Source organism: Podarcis filfolensis (genome assembly GCF_964270895.1).
Source record: "Podarcis filfolensis genome assembly, chromosome: 8".
Classification (NCBI taxonomy): Eukaryota; Metazoa; Chordata; class Lepidosauria; order Squamata; family Lacertidae; genus Podarcis; species Podarcis filfolensis.
The window spans coordinates 12,248,663-12,272,238 of record NC_139611.1 but is presented as its reverse complement, the minus strand read 5'-3'; the positions used below and the strand labels follow the sequence as shown (position 1 = coordinate 12,272,238).

The window sequence follows — 23,576 nt, the reverse complement described above, 5'->3', positions numbered from 1 at the left end:
AAGTCACAGTTGTCCTTGTCTCGCAGTTTGTATGTCAATTTCGCCAATACAGTGGTAAAGTGAAGTAAAGGTAAAGGGGCCCCTGACCGTTAGGTCCAGTCGTGGCCGACTCTGGGGTCGCGGCGCTCATCTCGCTTTATTGGCTGAGGGAACCGGCGTACAGCTTCCGGGTCATGTGGCCAGCATGACTAAGCCGCTTCTGGCAAACCAGAACAGCGCACGGAAACGCCGTTTACCTTCCTACCGGAGCGGTACCTATTTATCTACTTGCACTTTGATGTGCTTTTCAACTGCTAAGTTGGCAGGGGCAGGGACCGAGCAACAGGAGCTCACCCCGTCGTGGGGATTTGAACCGCCGACCTTCTGATCGGCAAGTCCTAGGCTCTGTGGTTTAACCCACAGCGCCACCCGCGTCCCTTAATACAGTGGTACCTCGGGTTAAGAACTTAATTCGTTCTGGAGGTCCGTTCTTAACCTGAAACTGTTCTTAATCTGAAGCACCACTTTAGCTAATGGGGCCTCCTGCTGCTGCCGCACCGCTAGAGCCCGATTTCTGTTCTTATCCTGAAGCAAAGTTTTTAACCTGAAGCACTATTTCTGGGTTAGCAGAGTGTGTAACCTTAAGTGTATGTAACCCGAAGCGTATGTAACCTGAGGTACCACTGTACCTTGGTTGTCGAACTTAAACCATTCCGGGAGTCGACTCCCGGAACCGTTCGAAAACCAAGGTGCAGCTTCCGATTGGCTGCAGGAGCTTTCTGCACTCAATCGGAAGCTCTGGAAGCCATGTTGGCAGTTCGGCTTTCAAAAAAACATTTGCAAACCAGAACGCTTCCGGGTTTGTGGCGTTCGGGAACCGATTTGTTCAGGAGCCAAGCCGTTCGACAACCAAGGTACCACTGTGTTATACAACCCGTAATGGAGCACTCACTCCAACAGGAGACAGTGAGGGCCACCAAACTCAACGGCGGACTCACCGATGTGGTTACTCGTGTGGTTGTGCAGGGGGGGCTCCACAAATGCCCCTCCGTCCACCTGAAGCAGCTCAGCACCTTCGGGATCAAGGACAGGAGTGTTTTCCATTTCCAAGACGGAGACGATGTCAGGGGCTTCTGCGAGGGGTTCGGGATTCAGCTGGTCCCCCTCTTCTGATCCATGCTCTTCAGAGTCCGGCCCATCGATCCTCTCCTTGCAAAGACAGAAAACCAGGAGATCAGTGGGTGAATGGTCTATCCTGCACTGGAAGGCAAGCCATCTATTCTCACTGCCCAGTTCTCCCTCTTTGGCTTTCCCCACCGTCAAGATTTAGGCTGCAAAAAAGGTAAAGGGACCCCTGACCATTAGGTCAAGTCATGGCCGACTCTGGGGTTGTGGTGCTCATCTCGCTTTACTGGCCGAGGGAGCCGGAGTACAGCTTCTGGGTCATGTGGCCAGCTTGACTAAGCCGCTTCTGGCGAACCAGAGCAGCGCACAGAAATGCCATTTACCTTCCCGCTGGAGCGGTACCTATTTATCTACAGTGGTACCTCAGGTTACAGACACTTCAGGTTACAGACGCTTCAGGTTACAGACTCCGCTAACTCAGAAATATTACCTCAGGTTAAGAACTTTGCTTCAGGATGAGAACAGAAATCGAGCTCCAGCGACACGGTGGCAGCGGGAAGCCCCATTAGCTAAAGTGGTGCTTCAGGTTAAGAACAGTTTCAGGTTAAGAACAGACCTCCAGAACGAATTAAGTTCTTAACCTGAGGTACCACTGTACCGCTCATCACCTGTAACCAATAAAGTTGTGGCCTTTTTTAGCCCATTATCCTTAATAATTGTGTCAAGTGTCATTATTTCCACCTGGGGGGTGGGGCGGGAACTCACCGCACAATATAAATCACAAATAAAATGTAGTAAAATGTCACATTACAGCGGACACTCGGGTTGCGAACGTGATCTGTGCAGGATGCACATCCGCAATCCACAGCGCCGCGTCTGCACATGTGGGTTGCGATTCAGTGCTTTTGCGCATGCGCAAAGCACAATTTAGTGCTTCTGCGCATGCACTGAAATCTGTAAGTATCCTGTTCCGGTACTTCCGGGTTCGGCGCGGTGTACAACCCAAAATCGCGCAACCTGAAGCGTCTGTAACCTGAGGTATGACTGTACAAGTATCTTCACATTCCTGCCAGTGACTTTAAATTTTTACAGTGATCTTATAAACAAAGTAAGAATTTATTTTGGTCCTTTTCAAATACTTGATCTTCCTGGTTTCGGATCTTTTCAGTCAATTTTGCCATCTCCACAAAGTCCATCAGTTTCGCCTGCCATTCCTCTTTCCATGGCACTTCTTGCCCTCCCCTTTTCTTAGCTCCAGCGGTTCCTGAACAGTTTTTTAATAGCAACAGCTGGAAACAGAAAGCTTCATTTAACCCCTTGATATGCTGAGTTGCAAGGCAGGGGATCATACTTACTTCGCAAATCTTCGCCGGGTTAGAGGCTGCAAAAGAGAGAGAAAATGAGAGGAGGGATTAAATCTCTCACCATTCATGTTTCTGCATTAATTTCTGGAGACGGCAATCCCAAAACGTTTCCCTCTCCCTGCACAAACAAAGCATGTCACTCTTTAATTAGGAAAGGTCTCTGCCAAAGAAGATAATTGATGGCCTCGGGCTTTCAAAATCTTTTTAAAGAAGGAGAGATTGTTTTTTATTTATTTCATAAAATTTATATGCATTTATATTTCATGAAATGTGTACGTGATTGTAAAAAAACAAAACAAAAAAACAAGCCAAATCCCATCAGTGGTTTACAAATAGAATAAAAGCATGAAATTATCAGTTAAAAGCAGGTAAAAGCAACTATTCAAAATTAATTAAAATCAGTGGCAAGAAGATTAAAACACCTGCCAGCATTCTACGTGATACAGGCTTTCACCAAAACAAAATGTTCTTAGCAGATGATGCTTTTAGTGACATCAAGTAGAATCCATCACTGTACTCTTTTTGGCACCAGCCAAAAACATTACGATTTAGGCAAGCCTACCCGGACGTGGGTGGCGCTGTGGGTTAAACCACAGAGCCTAGGACTTGCCGATCAGAAGGTCGGTGGTTCGAATCACCATGACGGAGTGAGCTCCTGTTGCTCGGTCCCTGCTCCTGCCAACCTAGCAGTTTGAAAGCACAAAGTGCAACTAGATAAATAGGTACCGCTCCGGCGGGAAGGTAAACGGCGCTTCCGTGCGCTGCTCTGGTTCGCCAGAAGCGGCTTAGTCATGCTGGCCACACGACCCGGAAGCTGTACTCCGGCTCCCTTGGCCAATAAAGCGAGATGAGCACCGCAACCCCAGAGTCAGCCACAACTGAACCTAACGCTCAGGGTTCCTTTACCTTTACCCAGACAAGTAGAAGACTGATGTGTCCTTTAATCTGTTTTTAATTTATTGCTGTTTTTAATTTATTGCTGTAATTTAATCTGTTTTTAATTTATTCTTTAAAAAAACACCGTTTCAAGTAGTAGTATAATTTTTAGGAACTCTACAGATTAAAATATATGGATTAGGAAAACCCATAGAGGACGATTGTTGACGGCTCTGAGCTTAAACAGAGCCTCCGGACTCAGCACCCCCAGGTAGGGCCAGCGATGATCCTTGCCAGAAATCCTGGAGAGCAGCTGCCAGCCCGTGCAGGCAATACTGAGCTAGATGGACCTATGGCGTCCTATGTGCCTCCGATATTCATGCAAAGCAATGCATGATGGGCTACACTGAGCTCCTAGGACAGGGGGTATCTGAAAGCACGTGGAACATTATAAGCTGCATCCTGGTACCCAAAACAAAGGGAACTGTGCCACCTACTGTTGCAATGAAGTCATGACAAGAGCCCAACTTGACCAGAGTTCTTCCGTCATTTACTGAATTTGTGGGCAGGCAACATGAGCTCTTGTATCTCTAGTTACAGATAGATAAACCCAGATGCCAACTTTGCTGCCACATACACCCGGACAACACCATTACTGGCCCCAACAACATCACACATACCATCTCGGGACTATTTAATTGCTCATCGTCTAACATTGTATATGCCATCAAATGCCAACAGTGTCCTTCAGCTCTCTATATTGGACAAACAGGCCAAACCTTACGCCAAAGAATAAACGGACATAAATCGGACATCAAGAATCACAAGACAGAGAAACCAGTAGGAGAACACTTCAATCTCCCAGGACATTCTATACAAGATCTCAAAGTAGCTGTATTACTACAAAGGAATTTCAGAAATAGACTGGAAAGAGAAGCTGCTGAATTGCAACTCATTACCAAACTTAAAACCATGGAGAGACCTGGTGTGAACAAAGACACTGGATTCTTATCTCATTATACATGACAAAGCCATTTTTCACCTTCTCACCCCTTGCTTTTTCCTGTAAGACCTATTGCAGTCGTTAAGAGTCGTCAACAGGCTCATCACAGCTATCTGCCAATCACCCATTCCCACCACCCTTCTGAGTAATACCCCTCCCCACCTTCTCACTATATAGAAGGATCTGGCAACTTCTGTTTCAGTGTATCTGAAGAAGTGTGCATGCACACGAAAGCTCATACCAAGAACTAATTTAGTTGGTCTTTAAGGTGCTACTGGAAGGAAAAAAATTTTTTTTGTTTTGTTCTTGTATCTCTAAAGAGCTTTTGACATGGACGTTAGCTTCCCCTGGGATTTCAAAAGCCCAGCAATGGAAAACCTCAATAAATCTGCTTTTGGCTATGTCAGTCGGTCAGTTTTATTGCACATAGCCAAAGGCTGCCACAGTGTACACAGAATCATTCAACAATAGAAAAACAATATACTGGATTGATACAGAAAACTTAAAACATTTATATTATCAAGACATTACCTACTCTAAACAGAGCTATAAAAGTACCTTAATATACAGGTTAAAGCATTAAACAATAAAATTTATAGGCTAAAATTATCACATGGCCACTAATATATCAAAAAATAAAGTTAATTAATTCAATGTGCAATTATATTCGGAGTTTGGTGATAAAGGTAGAATATAGCTTGATGTAGGTAGGGTCAAATAAATTCATCTCCTTTACAGTTGGTGGCTATGTGGGCTATATAGTTAGCTCTAATTTTCCTAGCAGCAGTTGCAAAGAGTGCTACACGCCAGGTCACATACTTATCTGTGTTTGCGAGGAGATATAAAATCATGTCAGAGGGGTTCTGGCCAGGGGAATTTGTCGTTATAGGTGCTACAAATTGTTCTCTTGCTTCATTATATAAGGGGCAGCGCAAGATATAATGCATAAGGTCCTCTACTTCAGGACATCCCCTAATGCAAACACGTTTATTTGTTGGTATGCCTCTGTGTCTCCCATCTCTATAAGCAGCCTTTATTGTATTTAATCTTTTAGCTGTGTGGTATAAGAACTTATGGACTTTGGCCATTGCGGCAAAAATTACACGTAAACTGCATGTTTCGGGGGGGCGGGGTAGTGTTTGAAGGATCCAGGATCCAGAACACTTTTTTGAGATCTGGTGGGATTTTATTTCCTACGTTTCTGACTTGGATGCTCATCATGTCTCAGTTATAAATTGGAATGATTGTCGTTCTTTCTTTCCTATTTACTGGGTGTTTGGTTTGTGTATGGTATGACGTAATACCCTGTCAAGGGAGGTGGGTGGCGCTGTCATCTAAACCATAGAGCCTAGGACTTGCCGATCAGAAGGTCAGCAGTTCGAATCCCCATGACGGGGTGAGCTCCCGTTGCTCGGTCCCTGCTCCTGCCAACCTAGCAGTTCCAAAGAGCACATCAAAGTGCAAGTAGATAAATAGGTACCACTCCGGCGGGAAGGTAAACGGCGTTTCCGTGCACTGCTCTGGTTCGCCAGAAGCGGCTTGGTCATGCTGGCCACATGACCCAGAAGCTGTATGGCCGGCTCCCTCGGCCAATAAAGCAAGATGAGCGCTGCAACCCCAGAGTCGGCCACGACTGGACCCAATGGTCAGGGGTCCCTTTACCTTTACCTTTTAATACCCTGTCACTGCACATCTGGGTTGTTAACAATGTGATATGTTATTATATATATATATATCTTATAACAACCAGCACCTTGAAGATTGAGCATAGATTTCCTGCGGAAGAAGGTCAGCTCGCTCTTCGCTGCATGGGGGACGATCCACGCCTTGCAAAACCTCCTCCGCCAGAACATCACCAAGCCGGCAAACAGGACCAACACAGAAAGGAGGACAGCAACCAAGAGGGCGAAATCAGTCTCCCCTGAAAAGACACACAGAGGAATGGGCAAGGGATGAGAGGAAAGGGTGAGGAAGAAATATACAGTGGTACCTCGGGTTAAGAACTTAATTCTTTCTGGAGGTTCTTAACCTGAAACTGTTCTTAGCCTGAAACACCACTTTAGCTAATGGGGCCTCCAGCTGCTGCTGCACCGCCAGAGCACAATTTCTGTTCTCCTCCTGAAGCAAAGATCTTAATCCGAGGTACTATTTCTGGGTTAGCGGAGTCTGTAACCTGAAGCGTCTGTAACCCGAGGTACCACTGTATGTGGAAAGTGGTTTAAAGAAGGAACCACTGTAGAACTGAGTAACGTCTTGTGATCTGTTCATTTTGGAAAGCGCAGCAGAAGGAATTAATTTCTGCACTAATTATTATTATTATTATTATTATTATTATTATTATTATTATTATTATTTATACCCCACCCATCTGGATATAGATTTGGGGAATTTTTAGTTGAGGCAGTTGGCCGTTCCAGCCCCTTGACTCCTCTATGCTAGACTACTGTAATGCATTGTGGGCTGCCCTGGGAGACAGTCAGGAAAACTTTACTTGGTCCAGAATGCGGGCGCTAGGGTTTTTCCCGGGAGCCAGGGGATCAGATCAGATCACACTGATCTTTCTTGCCAACTGTTTTTAAATATTGTGTCTTTGAAATCACTGTGACTCGCCCTGGTACTTCTTCATGGGAAGGGTGACTGAGCAGTGCTTTTCTTGACCCAATGACTGGATCTCCTCGGTGCACAAGTTCAGTTTCTCGAAACACAAAAACACAGTTCTAAACAAAGTCACAGAAAAGAGAAAAGCAGCTGATCTCTGGGCCAGTTGCAAGAAATAGCAAGCAGGGAGTAGGAAGGAATGAGATAGGTTTTAGGTTATGTTATGCCTTTAAATAGGTTATGTTATATTCTGGATTATGTTATGTTTTATAGATTATGTCTGAATAGGATGAGAGTGTTGGAGATACGTGTAAATGTGTATGTGAACCCGGTCTTTGGGGGGGTGTTTGATTTTCGTTGTTGTGTATACTGTGTATATACGGACAATGACAATAAATTTATCTAAATCTAAATCTAAATTTTTGCAGTTTGCTTTCGGGAAAGAGTGGACAGTGCTTTGAAATCGCAGACCCCATCGGAACTTTAATTTTAAAGCTGCATTGTACCACCTTAAACGGGATTTCCCAGGATTCTTTGGTTGGAAGCCATGAATAATAATAATAATAATTTATTATTTATACCCCGCCCATCTGACTGGGTTTCCCCCAGCCACTCTGGGCGGCTTCCAGCAGAATCTTAAAATACAATGATTCATCAAATATTAAAAGCTTCCCTAAACAGGGCTGCCTTCAGATGTCTTCTAAAAGTCCAATACAGTGGTACCTCGGGTTAAGTACTTAATTCGTTCCGGAGGTCCGTTCTTAACCTGAAACTGTTCTTAACCTGAAGCACCACTTTAGCTAATGGGGCCTCCTGCTGCTGCCGCACCACCGGAGCATGATTTCTGTTCTCATCCTGAAGCAAAGTTCTTAACCTGAAGCACTATTTCTGGGTTAGCGGAGTCTGTAACCTGAAGCGTATGTAACCCGAGATACCACTGTAGTTGTTTACTTCTTTGACATCTGATGGGAGGGCGCCATGACAGCTTAAAGAGGTACGATGCAGCTTTAAATGTACAGTGCAGATGAAGCCTAACATTTGATTTGTCCCCGTACCTCCCTGCCAACCAACACCATTTGCAAACCTCTGTTTGGTTTCTTCACAGGCAAGATGTGGGTGGAGTTGAATCCGCCTCTGCCTTCGCTGATGGTTGTGCTGAGGACGTTGTCCGGCGAGGGGTCCAGGTGAATGGCAGTTGTGCCCTCCGGAGGCGTTGACTGCCCAGACGAGTTGTCCAGGCAGCGTTCGTCCTGCGTGGTTGCCCCTTTGCCCAGAGCGACCTTGTTTAACTTGGCACAGCTGGGGGTGGGTGAGAAGGAGGGAGAGAAAAAAAGGCCTTTTATCACATGTGGTGGACCTGTCCTAAGGTGAAGGACTTCTGGGAAATGATATATAATGAGATGAAAAACATGTTGACATATGCATTTATAAAGAAACCAGAAGCATTTTTACTGGGCATTGTAGGAAGTGATATAAACAGGAAAGAATGTAAGCTGTTTTTATCATAGCTGACAGATTTGAAAATAAGGGACCAGCAGCCTCGAAAATAAGGGATCAGCAGCCAAAAATAAGGGATTTTCCAAGCACAGGTATGTTCAACTTCTGAGCCCCTCCGAGCCAAAGGCAGAAAGCCCAGCCAGCAGCCAAATGAAGCCTCAAGCGGTGGTTCCCACAGCGCAGCAACCCGGCAAAGGGGATGCAGCAAGGAAAACCACCGTCATCTCTCCGCTGGGAAGCGCTGAGCAAAGGCGAGTCCCTAGGCAGCGCGGCCAATTTGATCAGCACAAGGCATACAAGCTCCACCCCCCAGCCGTTCTTAGACTCCTTATTGGGTGAGCAATGCAGCCAAGCAACACAGTTGGAGCCTCCCTCCTCCCTGGCCGGCAGGGAGGGAGGGAGAGGAGCTGCTTCCTTTGAAACCCAGGAAATTTAAGGGACATCATCAATAAGGGACAGCGCTGTGATAAGGGACTTTCCCGCCAAATAAGGGACGGTTGACAGCTATGGTTTTTATATGCAATGACGGCAGCAAGAATATTATTGGCACAAAAATGGAAGCAAGAAAAATTACCGACGAAAGAAGAATGGAGGATGAAATTAATGGACTATGCAGAATTAGATAAGCTAACAGGAAGGATTCGATATCTGTGGGACCAGAAATTCACAGAAGACTGGTGTAAATTTACAGACTATTTTAAAAGTAACTGGGATGATCAGACTACGTTTGTAGGTTTGCAAGAAGTTTTGTGAGGTGAATTATTGGAACTATTGCAAAAATGGATAAAGGGGAGGATGGTTAGTTAAGATAATTAAAGGCAATATGAATTTAAGAAATGCATAAGAAGTGGTCAAAACGGTGGATCATCAGAGGTGCTGATGGAAGTCGAAAAAAATAATAATGTATAAATGGTGAAGTTTTGTGGTATGTATTTATATGTTAAAATTAATAAAAAATATTATTATTTAAAAAAGGAATATTAGGTCTTGAATTGCCCAAGAAAGATGTAAAGGTATTTTCATATGCCACAACTGCTGCTCAAATTTTAATAGCCAAGAAGTGGAAAACACAAGAATTACCAACTGTGGAAGAATGGCAGATGAAGATGATGGACTTTATGGAGCTGGCTGACCTCACTGGAAGAATCCGTGACCAGAAAGAAGAGGAATATCAAGAAGATTGGAAGAAATTTAAAGACTATTTGAATAAATATTGTAACATTAAAAAATAGAAGTTACCTGAAAGTACTAAATAGACCTAGGATTAAATTAGGATTTAATTAAATAAATGAGACTTAGAATGTTAAGAAAAGTTAAGAAATTTGACTATAATTGGAATATTGTTTTTGAATAATGATATTGGAAAACTGCTACATTCAGTTACAAGGAAATTCAGATGGGAGGGACTAGAGGAAGTCAAGCAATACGTTTATGAGGTTGGAAGTTTCATTAATTAATTAATTTGTATTGTTTATGTGTTTGTTGTTATATCTTTTGTTGTTACTCGGTTTATTTGTTTTATTTCTTTTTTATTTTTGTTTCATTTCTTTTACAGTATGTGTTATATTTGTATGAAACTCAATAAATATTATTGTGGAAAAAAGAGAAAAAAAACTCAATACAACAAGAGAAGTGTTACAAACGACTCTGTAAGGTAGTCCACTGGGTTTTAGTTTTTATCCGCAGGATAGGACCCTGTATAACAGGCACCCCCAAACTCAGCCTTCCAGCTGTTTTGGCACTACAACTCCCATCATCCCTGACCACTGTTAGCTAGGGATGATGGGAGTTGTAGTCCCAAAACAGCTGGAGGGCCAAGTTTGGGGATGCCTGCTCTCTAAGTACACACTAGATACAGTATTGCAGAGGAAGTTATCACTCACTCGGTGCGAGGCTTGCAGATTTGGGTGCTGGAATCTTCATCAGAGAAAGTACCCGAAGGGCATTCTTCACAGATGGTATCTGTGTCAGGGGTGCCTGATGAAAATAATGATAAAAGACTACTGTAATTTAGGGATGCGTGTGGCACTGTGGGTTAAACCACAGAGCCTAGGACTTGCCGATCAGAAGGTCAGCGGTTCGAATCCCTGCAACGGGGTGAGCTCCTGTTGCTCGGTCCCTGCTCCTGCCCACCTAGCAGTTCAAAAGCACGTCAAGGTGCAAGTAGATAAATAGGTGGCAGGATCTCGCCTGCCGCCCAATGGCAGAACACGTTTCCCCCCGAAGTAAAATCCTGACAGGGTCTCAATTTCTTTACAATATGATAATCTTTATTGTCTCATACAGAACAACGAAACTGAAAAAATCTACATCAGACATTCAAAAACCAACAAACCTGCTATCCCAGCTATCCCAGCCTGGTTAACCCCCTAAAAGCTCTGATACCCCATAATCAAATACTCCCACAGAGACTACCTTATACTGCGTTTAAAACCAAAATCGCATTTGGATAAAAACTGTTTCTCAGGCGGCTAGTCCTGGTCTTTATAAACCTATACCTTCTTCCAGAAGGCAGAAGCTGAAAGAGATCATTTCCAGGGTGCGCACTATCCTGCACTATCTCTGCAGCTTTCTTATGACACCTGGAAGCACAGATTTGATCCAAGGTGGGAAGAGTGCACCCAATTATTCTCTCCACCGTCTTTACAACCCTGGACATCATTGTTTTTCCCCTGACCATGCAGCTCCCAAACCACACACACAGACCATCAGTTAATACACTCTCAACAGTACAATACATTCTCAACAGTACCTACCTTTGGTCTTGACCCCAGAGCCTGGCTTGCAAGTGGTCAGCGGGACGCAGGTAATACAGGTGCCCGTCGACGGCTCCTTACAGTACCATCCAGGCTGGCATTGGCACTCCCGGTTGGTATGGTTGGTGCAAGGACGTTTTTCTACTAGGTGGCGGTCTGTTGGAGAGGACCCAAACAGATGCTGTTTTAGTCCACAACGCCCCTGCAAGGTAGGTTAGGCTGAGAGGTAGCAACTGAACGAGGCCTGCCCAGCGAGCTTTGTGGCTGAATGGGGATTTGGACCCAGATTCTAGATCAGGGTGGTCTGACCTCAGGAAAAACTTTCTAGGCATCAGAAAAAAAAATAACCTATCTGACAGTAAGAGCTGTCCGACCATGGAACGGTCCCTCTCTGGAGGTTGTGGACTCTCCTTCCTTGGAGGTTTTTAAACAGAGGTTAGATGGTGCTGGAGGAGACTCTTGAGAGTCCCATGGACTGCAAGAAGATCAAACCAATCCATTCTGAAGGAAATCAGCCCTGAGTGCTCACTGGAAGGACAGATCCTGAAGCTGAGGCTCCAATACTTTGGCCACCTCATGAGAAGAGAAGACTCCCTGGAAAAGACCCTGATGTTGGGAAAGATGGAGGGCACAAGGAGAAGGGGACGACAGAGGATGACGAGATAGTTGGACAGTGTTCTCGAAGCTACCAGCATGAGTTTGACCAAACTGCGGGAGGCAGTGGAAGACAGGAGTGCCTGGCGTGCTCTGGTCCATGGGGTCACGAAGAGTCGGACACGACTAAACGACTAAACAACAACAACAAGATGGCCATCTGTCAGAGATACTTTAGCTGAGATTCCTGCATTGCAGAGGGGTTCGACTAGATGGTCCTTAGGGTCTCTTCCAACTCTACAGTCATTACAACTCTACAGTCACTACAGTCTACAGCTTACGCGCAGGGGTCGGGGTCCCTCCCCCCCCCCGTGGGGGGGCAGCACCCTGTTGCAACAGTTGAATAAAGATCTGGCTTACTAGCTGCTTTGCTTCTCAATATTCTCTGGTTGGCCTCTGTTGTTTTCTCTTACCGATAGAGAACCTACTTAAGGACTCTATATGGGCTCTTAAAGGTAAAGGTAAAGGGACCCCTGACCATTAGGTTCAGTTGCGGACAACTCTGGGGTTGCGGCGCTCATCTCGCTTTATTGGCCGAGGGAACCGGCATACAACTTCCGGGTCACGTGGCCAGCATGACTAAGCCACTTCTGACGAACCAGAGCAGCACACGGAAATGCTGTTTACCTTCCCGCCGGAGCGGTACCTATTTATCTACTTGCACTTTGACGTGCTTTCGAAGTGCTAGGTTGGCAGGAACTGGGACCGAGCAACGGGAGCTCACCCTGTCGTGGGGATTCGAACCGCCGACCTTCTGGTTTAACTCACAGCACCACCCGCGTCTTATGGGGCTCTTAGGTACCCCATAAGGGAAAGGGAGCAGTATTTTTCTTATAACATGCTGAAGTCTTTACCACGGACTCTGACACTTGAGGAACTGGGCTGGTGCAGGAAGAGGCGAGCCCAGGCGCCAGTCGAAAAGGCAGTGTGCTGCAAAGGGCAACGGGTGCCAGGGGGCAAATACCTGGCAGGCACTGCTTACAAGCCTCGCAACGGGGCGTGACGTGCGCGTCGTTCAGGTAGTGGTCGGCTCGGCACAGGTTCTTTTTGCAGTCCGTGAGATTCGCAGGGCAAGTCACAGTCTGGGTGTATCCTAAAAATAAAATTAAAATGGAGAGGAGGCCACTCTTAACCCAGTCCCAGGGCCTTGCAGATCCCACTGTCGTAAGATCATAGGCTTGGAGAGGACTCTTTAGTTTTCGCCAAACGTGGCTTTCTGCCCATTTAAAATTTAGTTTATTGTCTTGTGAGGATGATGTTGCGGTAAGACAGGCCAGCTGCCTGTTAAAGCCCCTGGTGAATACATCTCTGTTGGCACATATTTTTGATCAGAATACAGTGGTACCTCAGGTTACGAACTTAATTTGTTCTGGAGGTCCGTTCTTAATCTGAAACTGTTCTTAACCTGAGGTACCACTTTAGCTAATGGGGCCTCCCGCTGCCGGCGTGTGATTTCTGTTCTCATCCTGAGGTAAAGTTCTTAACCCGAGGTACTACTTCCAGGTTAGTTGAGTCTGTAACCCAAAGTGTTTGTGACTCGAGGTGTTTGCAAGCCGAGGTGCCACTGTAAAAGGAGAGGTTTTTAATTAAAAGTTTGCTTCCCGTGCAGCAAGTTTCAAAACTGTAGTTCCTGAGAGATGCAGGATCCTGAACTTTATTATCCCATGGGGGGGGGGCTCCTTTAAAAGTTGATGACACCCAGCTCTACCTCTCTTTTAAATCATAACCAGTGAAGGCAGTGAAGTTCCTGTGTGAGTGTCTGGAGGGGGTTGGAGGATGGATGGCGGCCAACAGATTGAGGTTGAATCCTGACAAGACAGAAGTACTGTTTTGGGAGGACAGGGGGCGGGCGGGTGTGGGGGACTCCCTGGTCCTGAATGGGGTAAGTGTGCCCCTGAAGGACCAGGTGCGCAGCCTGGGAGTCATTCTGGACTCACAGCTGTCCATGGAGGCGCAGGTTAATTCTGTGTCCAGGGCGGCTGTCTACCAGCTCCATCTGGTACGCAGGCTGAGACCCTACCTGCCTGCAGACTGTCTTGCCAGAGTGGGACATGCTCTAGTTATCTCCTGCTTGGACTACTGCAATGCGCGCTACATGGGGCTACCTTTGAAGGTGACCCGGAAACTGCAATTAATCCAGAACGCGGCAGCTAGACTGGTGACTGGGAGTGGCTGCCGGGACCACATAACACCGGTCCTGAGAGATCTGCATTGGCTCCCAGTACGTTTCCGAGCACAATTCAAAGTGTTGGTGCTGACCTTTAAAGCCCTAAACGGCATCGGTCCTGTATACCTGAAGGAGCGTCTCCATATCCATCGTTCAGCCCGGACACTGAGGTCCAGCGCTGAGGGCCTTCTGGCAGTTCCCTCATTGTGAGGTTACAAGGAACCAGGCAGAGGGCCTTCTCGGTAGTGGCGCCTGCCCTGTGGAACGCCCTCCCTTCAGATGTGAAGGAAATAAGCAGCTATCTTATCTTTAAAAGACATCTGAAGGCAGCCCTGTTTAGGGAAGTTTTTAATATTTAATGCTGTATTGTTTTGAACACTCGATTGGAAGCCGCCCAGAGTGGCTGGGGAAACTCAGCCAGATGGGCGGGGTATAAATAATAAATTATTATTATTATTATTATTATTATTATTATTATTATTATTATTATTATTCCCTCCCTCCACCGAGGGGGGGAGCATTAGGTCCTGCAAAGCCTGTACCTGCTGCTTGCAGTGGCCTAGCCCAAGCCGAAACTGACCAACTGCAGAAAAAACAAAGCCTTCAAAGGGGTCCTGACCGGATTATACATCTCTATTTCAGCACCCAGGACTGGAAGGGGAACACCCTTCTATTTAACGCCAGCCCCTGACAGCGCGCCGTTCATACCCAAAAGAAGAAAGAACCGTCAGAAGGAGAAAATGTCAGAAATTTCCTCTAGAAAGACAGTAAAAATACCCCCCACCCACAGAGTTCTCTTAAGTTCCTCGAGGGGAGTTTTGGGGTTTGGCTTCCAAGGCCGCAGAGTTTGCAAACTTTGGTGAGTCACCCAGCTCACCTCAGACAGCCCCCCAAAAGCACCATATTTCCGGAGGGAGGGAAGCTCCCCCTTCTGGCGTGACAGACCACATCTCTCTGGTTTTTATGAAGAAACCACAACTAAGACTGCTCGCGTCGGTTTCCGAGAGTTCAATAACTAAAGCACAGCAAAATCTCCTTGCCCACATCTGCACACCCGACCACTTCGATCCGCGGATCTGGCCCTGTTACAGCTGCTGCATAGCAGTTCCTCCCACATTTGCAAGAACTGCATCTTTTAGTGTGGCAGAAGCAGCACTTTGGAACTCCCTGCCACATGACATCAGGCATCTGTCTTCGCTGTGCTTTTCTCGGCGCCTGCTAAAAACATCCTTGTTCAGATGAGCGTGCCCAGATGTTTAGAACGCGTGTTTTTAATTCATTGCTGGTTTTAATTCCGCCCTCCCAGCGATCTAATTACTTCTGCTAATCATCTTACTGCTTTATTCTTTTTGTCAGCCACCTGGAGGTTCTCTACAACCAAGCGGTATGTAAGTTTTATGAAATAAATCTGAGAGAATAAATAAGGAGGAATAATGATATTTAAACTCATTTCCTATGTTGCACTTTTACAGTGTTATGAGCTCACCTGGGAACAGGTGCTGGGAGGGGGGTAGAAAGCCAGTCAGCAAAGGGTTAAGGACCTCGGGCCAGAGAGACATGCGTGGCCCTCCAGAATTCTCTCCCTGGCCCTCAGAAGTCTCCGCAGGCCACACCCTCTTCTATCCAGGCCACACCCTCTCATTGATCCTGCTTCCTGCCCCAATAGATTTTGCCAGACTGGAATGTGCCCTTTGCAGATCCCCTTAAACTCTATGATTCCAGAGGTACTGACCTGAGGGGCACTGGTAGCAGCACTGTAGGGGTTCTTTGTTGGACCCGATGACCAGCCCCAAGCAAGGCAAATGACCCGATCCCTAGAAAGGCAGAAAGACAAAAGCCATAATTAAAAGATGAGGGGCTGCATGTTTCTCCTGCGTTGAGCAGGGCGGAGTCTGTGTTTCTAAATACATCCAAAAGAATGCACAAGACATTGAAATATGGTGGAACTCTCCACATAATGACCAGGACTTGAGTGTTGTTTCTCAAAAGAAAGGGGAAATAGTTTCAGGCGCGGTTTCAGGAGGGGGAGATGACTGGTGGTTTTGTCGTGGTTTCTATTTTGATTCCATTTGAGGCCTTAAAAAGAATGAGGGGGGGCCAAAACAGCTTATAGAACTCCCTGCCACAAGATCTGGCAAAACCCACGTGCTTTAGAAAGGGTCAGACAAATTCATTAGCCCCTAAGAAAAGCCTGGTTGCTGGATCAGGCCAGACAGTGACCCCTCTAGTCCAGCATCCTGTTCCCCTCAGGGCTCATTCCTGACCATCAGCTCTGTTTGCTAGCGCTGATGGAATTTGCAGTTCAGCAACATCTTGCGGGCCAAAGGTTCCCCACTCTATCATGTCACTCGCCTTTTCTCTAAACTAAAAAGCCGCAGACCCTGCAAACTTTCCTTGCAGGGAACAAAAGGAACATTCTGGAACCGGCGTAAACAGAAAGGCGTGCAAAGCCTTAGTCACAAACTCGTGCAGTGTGCAGCAGCTTTTACTCTCAGGGAAGCAAGCGTAGGATTTCAGCCACCGTGAGGCATCTATTTCTTTTTTAACCCAAAATTATTTTATTAAACTTCAAGAAATTCCACATACAATTCCAATACATATTTTTAAAAATTCCTTTTGTATTATTGACTTCCCACCCCATTTTCCAGGATGCTTTTCTTATCGCATCCTGTCTTCTCCACTCATTTTACATCATAACAACACAATAGTCTCTCATTCTTTCTGCTGCTCATAATTCAAATCCTGCTCGCCGATTCTTCAAACCGTAATACTCCGTGAAGCATTAATTTCTGCGACGTCTCGTCTCTTTCTGAGGCCCTCAGAGAGCCCCGATTCTGGCTCATCCGTAAGAGAAAAGGTAGGACGTTTCTCTAGATTCGTCTCTGAATTAAAGACGCTGAGTTTGATTTTTCTGGATGACTGGAAAAGTTGAGACTTGAGTCGAAACGAGACATACTATCAAGAGATGAAAGGGGTTGGTAGCAACAGACGTGACATTTCAATCCCTCAAAAAAAAAATTTGAGGTCAGTTTGACAGAGACTGTAAAATAATGACACAATTGTAGACATATGTGTGCTTCTTGAAGACTTGGGCAAGTTTATCTGCTTCTCTGCTGTTCCTCAGAACCAAAGAAGAGTCTGGCTGTCAGATCAGACTGACACATAGCTGTCAACTTACAGATTTGAAAATAAGGGACCAGCAGCCTCGAAAATAAGGGATCAGCAGCCAAAATAAGGGATTTTAGTCAACCAGCAGCCAAACGAAGCCTCAAGTGGTGGTTCCCATAGCGCAGCAACCCGGCAAAGGGGATGCAGCAAGGAAAACCACCGTCACCTCTCCGCTGGGAAGCGCTGAGCAAAGGCGAGTCCCCGGGCAACGCGGCCAATTTGATCGGCACAAGGCATGCAAGCTCCACCACCCAGTCGTTCTTAGACTCCTTATTGGGTGAGCAACACAGCCAAGCAACACAGTTGGAGCCTCCCTCCTCCCTGGCCGGCAGGGAGGGAGGGAGAGGAGCTGCTTCCTTTGAAACCCGGGAAATTTAAGGGACATCATCAATAAGGGACAGCAGCGGGACATGGCGCTGGGATAAGGGACTGTCCCGCCAAATAAGGGATGCTTGACAGCTATGGACTGACAACAGCCCTTCAAGTCAAGCAAAGGTGCCAACTAGATTGTCTGGCTGCCTCGCCTCAAAAGGGATATTGCTGAGTTGGAAAAGGATCAAAATTGTCGAGGAGGGATGGAGCAATTCCCCTATGAAGAAAACTTGCAGCGCTCAGGCCTTTTTAGTTCAGAACAGTTTGTTTCCCCAGCTTGGGTCCCCAGCTGTTTTTGGACTACAACTCCCATCATCCCTAGTTAACAGGACCGGTGGTCAGGGATGATGGGAATTGTAGTCCAAAAACAGTCGGAGACCCGAGTTTGAGAAACCCTGGTTTAGAGAAAGGGCAAGAAAGAGGTGATATGATAGGCAGGAGATCCCCGCCACCAATGTGGACTGTTATAAATTGATGTTGTTGTTTAGTCGTTTAGTCGTGTCCGACTCTTCGTGACCCCATGGACCAGAGCACGCCAGGCACTCCTGTCTTCCACTGCCTCCTGCAGTTTGGTCAGACTCATGTTTGTAGCTTCGAGAACACTGTCCAACCATCTTGTCCTCTGTCGTCCCCTTCTCCTTGTGCCCTCCATCTTTCCCAGCATCAGGGTCTTTTCAAGGGAGTCTTCTCTTCTCATGAGGTGGCCAAAGTCTTGGAGCCTCAGCTTCAGGATCTGTCCTTCCAGTGAGCACTCAGGGCTGATTTCCTTCAGAATGGAGAGGTTTGATCTTCTTGCTGTCCATGGGGCTCTCAAGAGTCTCCTCCAGCACCATAATTCAAAAGCATAGGATTAGGCAAATTCATGGAGGCGGCGAGGGCTATTGAGGGATCCAGGATGTTTCTGCTCTGCCTCCGCAAACGGGAATGTTGTAAACAAAAATCTGCCCTTTTTTCCCTTATGGAGTATCCAAGAGCCTATATAGAGTCCTTATGTAGGTTCCCTATTGGTAGGAGAAAATAACAGAGGCCAACCAGAGAATATTGAGAAGCAAAGCAGCTAGTAAACCTAATCTTTATTGATCTGTTGCAATAGGCTCCTCACTCACCACACGCAGGAGGGAGGAGGGACCCAGAACAATGGTGTGCAAGCCCTTATATAGACTTTTGAAACTGCCACCCTGTAGATCAAGACCACCCCCAGAAACATCATACATACATCACAGAAAGGGTGGTCTACAGCAGAAATCTGAGTGCTTTGTTTACCTCCTGTCTGCCAGGTTACCTGTTTAATGGTCACTTGATTGGATTGCCTGGGGAGCCTGGCCAGTCTTTTGTAATGATAAATACTTAGTTCCTGGGCCAGGTCACAGGCTCACACCCTATTCATATCTTAAATGTGCCCTTAAGACAGGATTTGTGAGGAAAGAGACAATGGGGAGGTTTCCCACTTTGACCATGCAGAGAAATAATTGAGATCAGTTTGGGAATCAAAAATGGTTTCAGGTCGGTTTTCCTGTGCTGATCTATTTACGTGCTTAGTTGGTACATTTATGAACATTTAACATATATCTAAGACCTCAAAATTCCTATCACAGGAGGCAGCAATGCTTCTGAAGACCAGTTGCTGGAAACCACAGAAAAGGAGAACTGCTTTTGTGCTTGGATCCTGCTTGCGGGTTTTCCACAGGCATCTGGTTTGCCACTAGGAAAACAGGAAGCTGGACTAGGTGGGTCCTGATCCAGCAGGCTCTACTTATGCACTTATGTTCTCTGTGGGAAAACAGCAAGTAGGACTTGAGGACCGCTATGCTCTCCCCGTTTGCAACTATCAATAACTGGTATTCCAGGTCAGGCTGCTGGTCCACCCTGCGGAGATTTGGTTGTCAAATCGGACAGCTCTTCCTGCCATCAGGTGGTGTTTTCTGCATGGCTTTGATGTCTGAGAGAAACCCTCTTCTAACCCAGGGCTATGTTCCCTCCAGAGAAGCCTCCCAGGGGCCACATGACAGCGGTGGGTGTGGCAAGACATTCGTCGTTTTATAATAATACCGTGGTTACGGGTGGCGCTGTGGGTAACGGGTGGCGCTGTGGGTAAAAGCCTCAGTGCCTAGGACTTGCCGATCGAAAGGTCGGCGGTTGGAATCCCCGCGGCGGGGTGCGCTCCCGTCACTCGGTCCCAGCGCCTGCCAACCTAGCAATTCGAAAGCACCCCCGGGTGCAAGTAGATAAATAGGGACCGCTTACCAGCGGGAAGGTAAACGGCGTTCCGTGTGCTGCGCTGGCTTGCCGGATGCAGCTTGTCACGCTGGCCACGTGACCCGGAAGTGTCTGCGGACAGCGCTGGCTCCCGGCCTCTAGAGTGAGATGAGCGCACAACCCTAGAGTCTGTCAAGACTCGCCCGTACGGGCAGGGGTACCTTTACCTTTACCTTTACCTCGGGTTAAGTACTTAATTCATTCTGGAGGTCCGTTCTTAACCTGAAACTGTTCTTAGCCTGAAGCACCACTTTAGCTAATGGGGACTCCAGCTGCCGCCACACCGCCAGAGCACGATTTCTGTTCTCAGCCTTAAGCAAAGTTCTTAACCCGAGGTACTATTTCTGGGTTAGCGGAGTCTGTAACCTGAAGCGTCTATAACCTGAGGTACCACTGTAATTTATTACTTATACCCCGCCCATCTGGCTGGGTTTCCCCAGCCACTCTGGGCGGCTCCCAACAGAATATTAAAAGCACGATAAAACATCAAACATTAAAAACTTCCCTAAACAGGATTGTCATCGGATGTCTTCTAAAAGTCAGGTAGTTGCTTATTTCCTTGACATCTGACGGGAGGGCGTTTCACAGGGCGGGCGCTACCACCAAGAAGGCCCTCTGCCTGGTTCCCTGCAACCTCACTTCTCGCAGTGAGGAAACCGCCAGAAGGCCCTTGGAGCTGGACCTCAGTGTCCGTGCTGGATGATGGAGGTGGAGATGCTCCTTCAGGTATACTGGGCCGAGGCCGTTTAGGGCTTTCAAGGTCAGCACCAACGATTTGAATTTTGCTCAGAAACGTACTGGGAGCCAATGTAGGTCTTTCAGGACCGGTGTTATGTGGTCTCGGCGGCCGCTCCCAGTCGCCAGTTTTCCCTCCTCCATCCATCCCTGCACACATCAAGGCTTGTAAAATCTCCAGGGGAAATGTTTAGTGGTTGGTGGTGGGCCAGATTTGGGCTCTTGGTCCTTCCGCGAAGAGGCCAGGGATCAAACTGGGAAATCTTCCGCATGCCGAGCTCATGGCCTCTCACCAAGCCACGGGTCTTCCCGTCTGCTGGGGCTCTGCGGGACTTTTCTGCGCTCTTTTTACCTCCTCATTTCAAGAGCTACGAATGAGGCTACCTCGGTTCAGTTTTGACCTGGTGTTTACAGTCAACAAGTGTTTTTATTAATTAGGCATGATCTGCATTTGAACACACAGCTGGTTATTAGCTCTATTAATAGCTCTGCCTGTGCATCGGCTGGTGGCAAAAAAAAAATTGAGCAATACCCACCCACTTGTTCCTTGATGTTTCCTGTTAAGGCAAGGGTGGGAAGTCCGAGGGGTTTCCATCTGGGCCATTTTGGGGAAACCACTGCATAAATTCAGATGCAGAGTGTTTGAATGTACAAAATATAGAGTTGGAAGGGACTCTGAAGATCTTCTAGTCCGACCCCCTGCAATGCAGGACTATATAGCTGTTCTTTTACAAGCTTTATAAACCCCAGTAAGATTGACTCCTTGCCTTTTTCACTAGAGATATGTGAGCCAAGCAAGAGAACTTGGGAGATCCATTACTGTTCCTAGATCAGTGGGAGGAAGCAGCTGGGAAGCAGATTCTGGCTAAACACCAGACCATCTGGTAATTCCGAAGACGCAGGATATCCACCCTGAAGCGTTTGATGCTAAGAACGGGGACTCGTGGAGAGTTGCAACAGGCAGCTCTCACTAAAGAGGGAGTTGCCTGTCGCAACTCTGTACAAGTCCCTGTTCTGGGCATCGATGGGAAGGATTTGCGGGTTTAGCCAGTGGACCAAAACGAAGCATGCATCTGTTATCGTAAGCTTGGAGGTGTGTGTGCTTTTCTGTAGTTCTCCCAGAAAGCACTATTCAATAACAAGAGGGTGGGGTGGGGTGGGGAGGGCTCACCTCTGCATCCCATCCCCTCATGGACCCAATCCAGTCCAGTCTCCTCCCGAAACAGCTGGATTCCCTCATGCTCACTGCAGTCTGGAGTCGCCGCATGTGGTTAAGCAGGGTGCTGCAGTCAGAGAGGAACGGGGCTGAATTGACCGGGGTCTCGACTTGCTGGCTGTTGCCTGCAACCTTGGCACTGTCACCACCACACTCCAGCCAGCTGAACTATCCAACCTCTAGCGCTCCAGGGTTGCAGGCAGGGCTAGGTTGAACCTGGGGCCATCTGCGTGCAAGGAAAGTGCTCTGCCACCACACTGCAGCATTTCCTCAAAAGGACAAGCAAGATTCTAGTCCTCGTGGTTGCAAAGAAAGGGTTGGTACAATCGGAATGCGAAGGGATGCAGGTGATGCTGTGGGTTAAACCACAGAGCCTAGGACTTGCCAATCAGAAGGTCGCAGTTCGAATCCCCGTGACGGGGTGAGGTCCCGTTGCTCGGTCCCTGCTCCTGCCAACCTAGCAGTTCGAAAGCACGTCAAAGTGCAAGTAGATAAATAGGTACCACTCCGGCGGGAAGGTAAACGGCGTTTCCGTGCGCTGCTCTGGTTTGCCAGAAGCGGCTTAGTCCTGCTGGCCACATGACTCGGAAGCTGTATGCCGGCTCCCTCGGCCTATAGAACGAGATGAGCGCCACAACCCCAGAATCGGCCACGACTGGACCTAATGGTCAGGGGTCCCTTTACCTTTACCTTTACAATCGGAATACAGGAAGCTGCCTTATTCTGAGTCAGGTCATTGGCCTACACTGGCTGGCAGGGGGGTTGTTCCCAGCCTTACCTGGTGATGCTGCCATTGGGGGTGGGGTAAAACGTGGGGCCTTCTGCACACAATGTAGATCAGGGGTCAGCAAACTTTTTCAGCAGGGGCCGGTCTACTGTCCCTCAGACCTTGTGGGGGGCCGGACTATATTTTTTTGGGAGGGGGAAACGAACAAATTCCCATGCCCCACAAATAACCCAGAGATGCATTTTAAATACAGTGGTACCTTGGGTTAAGTATTTAATTCGTTCTGGAGGTCTGTTCTTAACCTGAAACTGTTCTTAACCTGAAGCACCACTTTAGCTAATGGGGCCTCCTGCTGCTGCCGCGCCGCCAGAGCACGATTTCTGTTCTCAACCTGAAGCAAAGTTCTTAACCTGAGGTAATATTTCTGGGTTAGCGGAGTCTGTAACCTGAAGCGTATGTAACCTGTAGCGTATGTAACCCGAGGTACCACTGTAAAAGCACACATTCTCCCCAAGTAAAAATACCAGGCAGGCCCCACAAATAACCCAGAGATGCATTTTAAATAAAAGGACACATTCGACTCATGTAAAAACACGCTGATTCCTGGACCGTCAGCGGCCCGGATTTAGAAGGCGATTGGGTCAGATCCGGCCCCTGGGCCTTAGTTTGCCTACCCATGATGTAGATGCTCTCCCATTTGAACTGCAGCCCTTTCTCAGCTCTAAACTGCTGTGTCAAAGGTAGCTGGAGGGTTATTGCACATTTCTCAGATGTGGTCGGGTGGTTTTTGCAAAGAGCGTGGTTGGGGTGGGGACTGGGGAAAGCCGATTCAGAAAAGTGAGGGGTGCAGTTTTCTGCCTGCCGGCCAAGTCAATTCCCAAATGAGGACAGGAGTTGTTTTCACCCCGCCGGTTTCCTGGTCTCGCCACTCATCTCTTGCAAACTGAAATTTTCTGAATCAGCCTTCTGGTTTCAGTGGCCTCAGAAAAATATTAGTGAATGAGTCATTTTCGGGCTGGCTTAGCCAGTAAGGGAGCCAAAGATGGCCGGGTTTCCTGCCTCCAGGAGAAAGAGCTGCTGGGT

The 23,576-nt window shown here is 47.3% G+C and overlaps 1 protein-coding gene across 1 annotated transcript in view; it reads right to left on the bottom strand.

Moving 5' to 3' along the window:
- TNFRSF8 (TNF receptor superfamily member 8) overlaps window positions 1-23,576 on the bottom strand; it is a 31,307-nt gene that overhangs the window by 980 nt on the left and 6,751 nt on the right. Inside the window, exons 2-9 of the mRNA XM_083628787.1 lie at window positions 15,752-15,833; window positions 12,817-12,945; window positions 11,199-11,354; window positions 10,326-10,419; window positions 8,030-8,244; window positions 6,101-6,268; window positions 2,460-2,485; window positions 978-1,188 (exon numbers count right to left, since the gene is read on the bottom strand). Coding sequence (XP_083484913.1) covers window positions 978-1,188; window positions 2,460-2,485; window positions 6,101-6,268; window positions 8,030-8,244; window positions 10,326-10,419; window positions 11,199-11,354; window positions 12,817-12,945; window positions 15,752-15,833 — 1,081 coding nt within the window. The remainder of the gene's footprint in view (window positions 1-977; window positions 1,189-2,459; window positions 2,486-6,100; window positions 6,269-8,029; window positions 8,245-10,325; window positions 10,420-11,198; window positions 11,355-12,816; window positions 12,946-15,751; window positions 15,834-23,576) is intronic.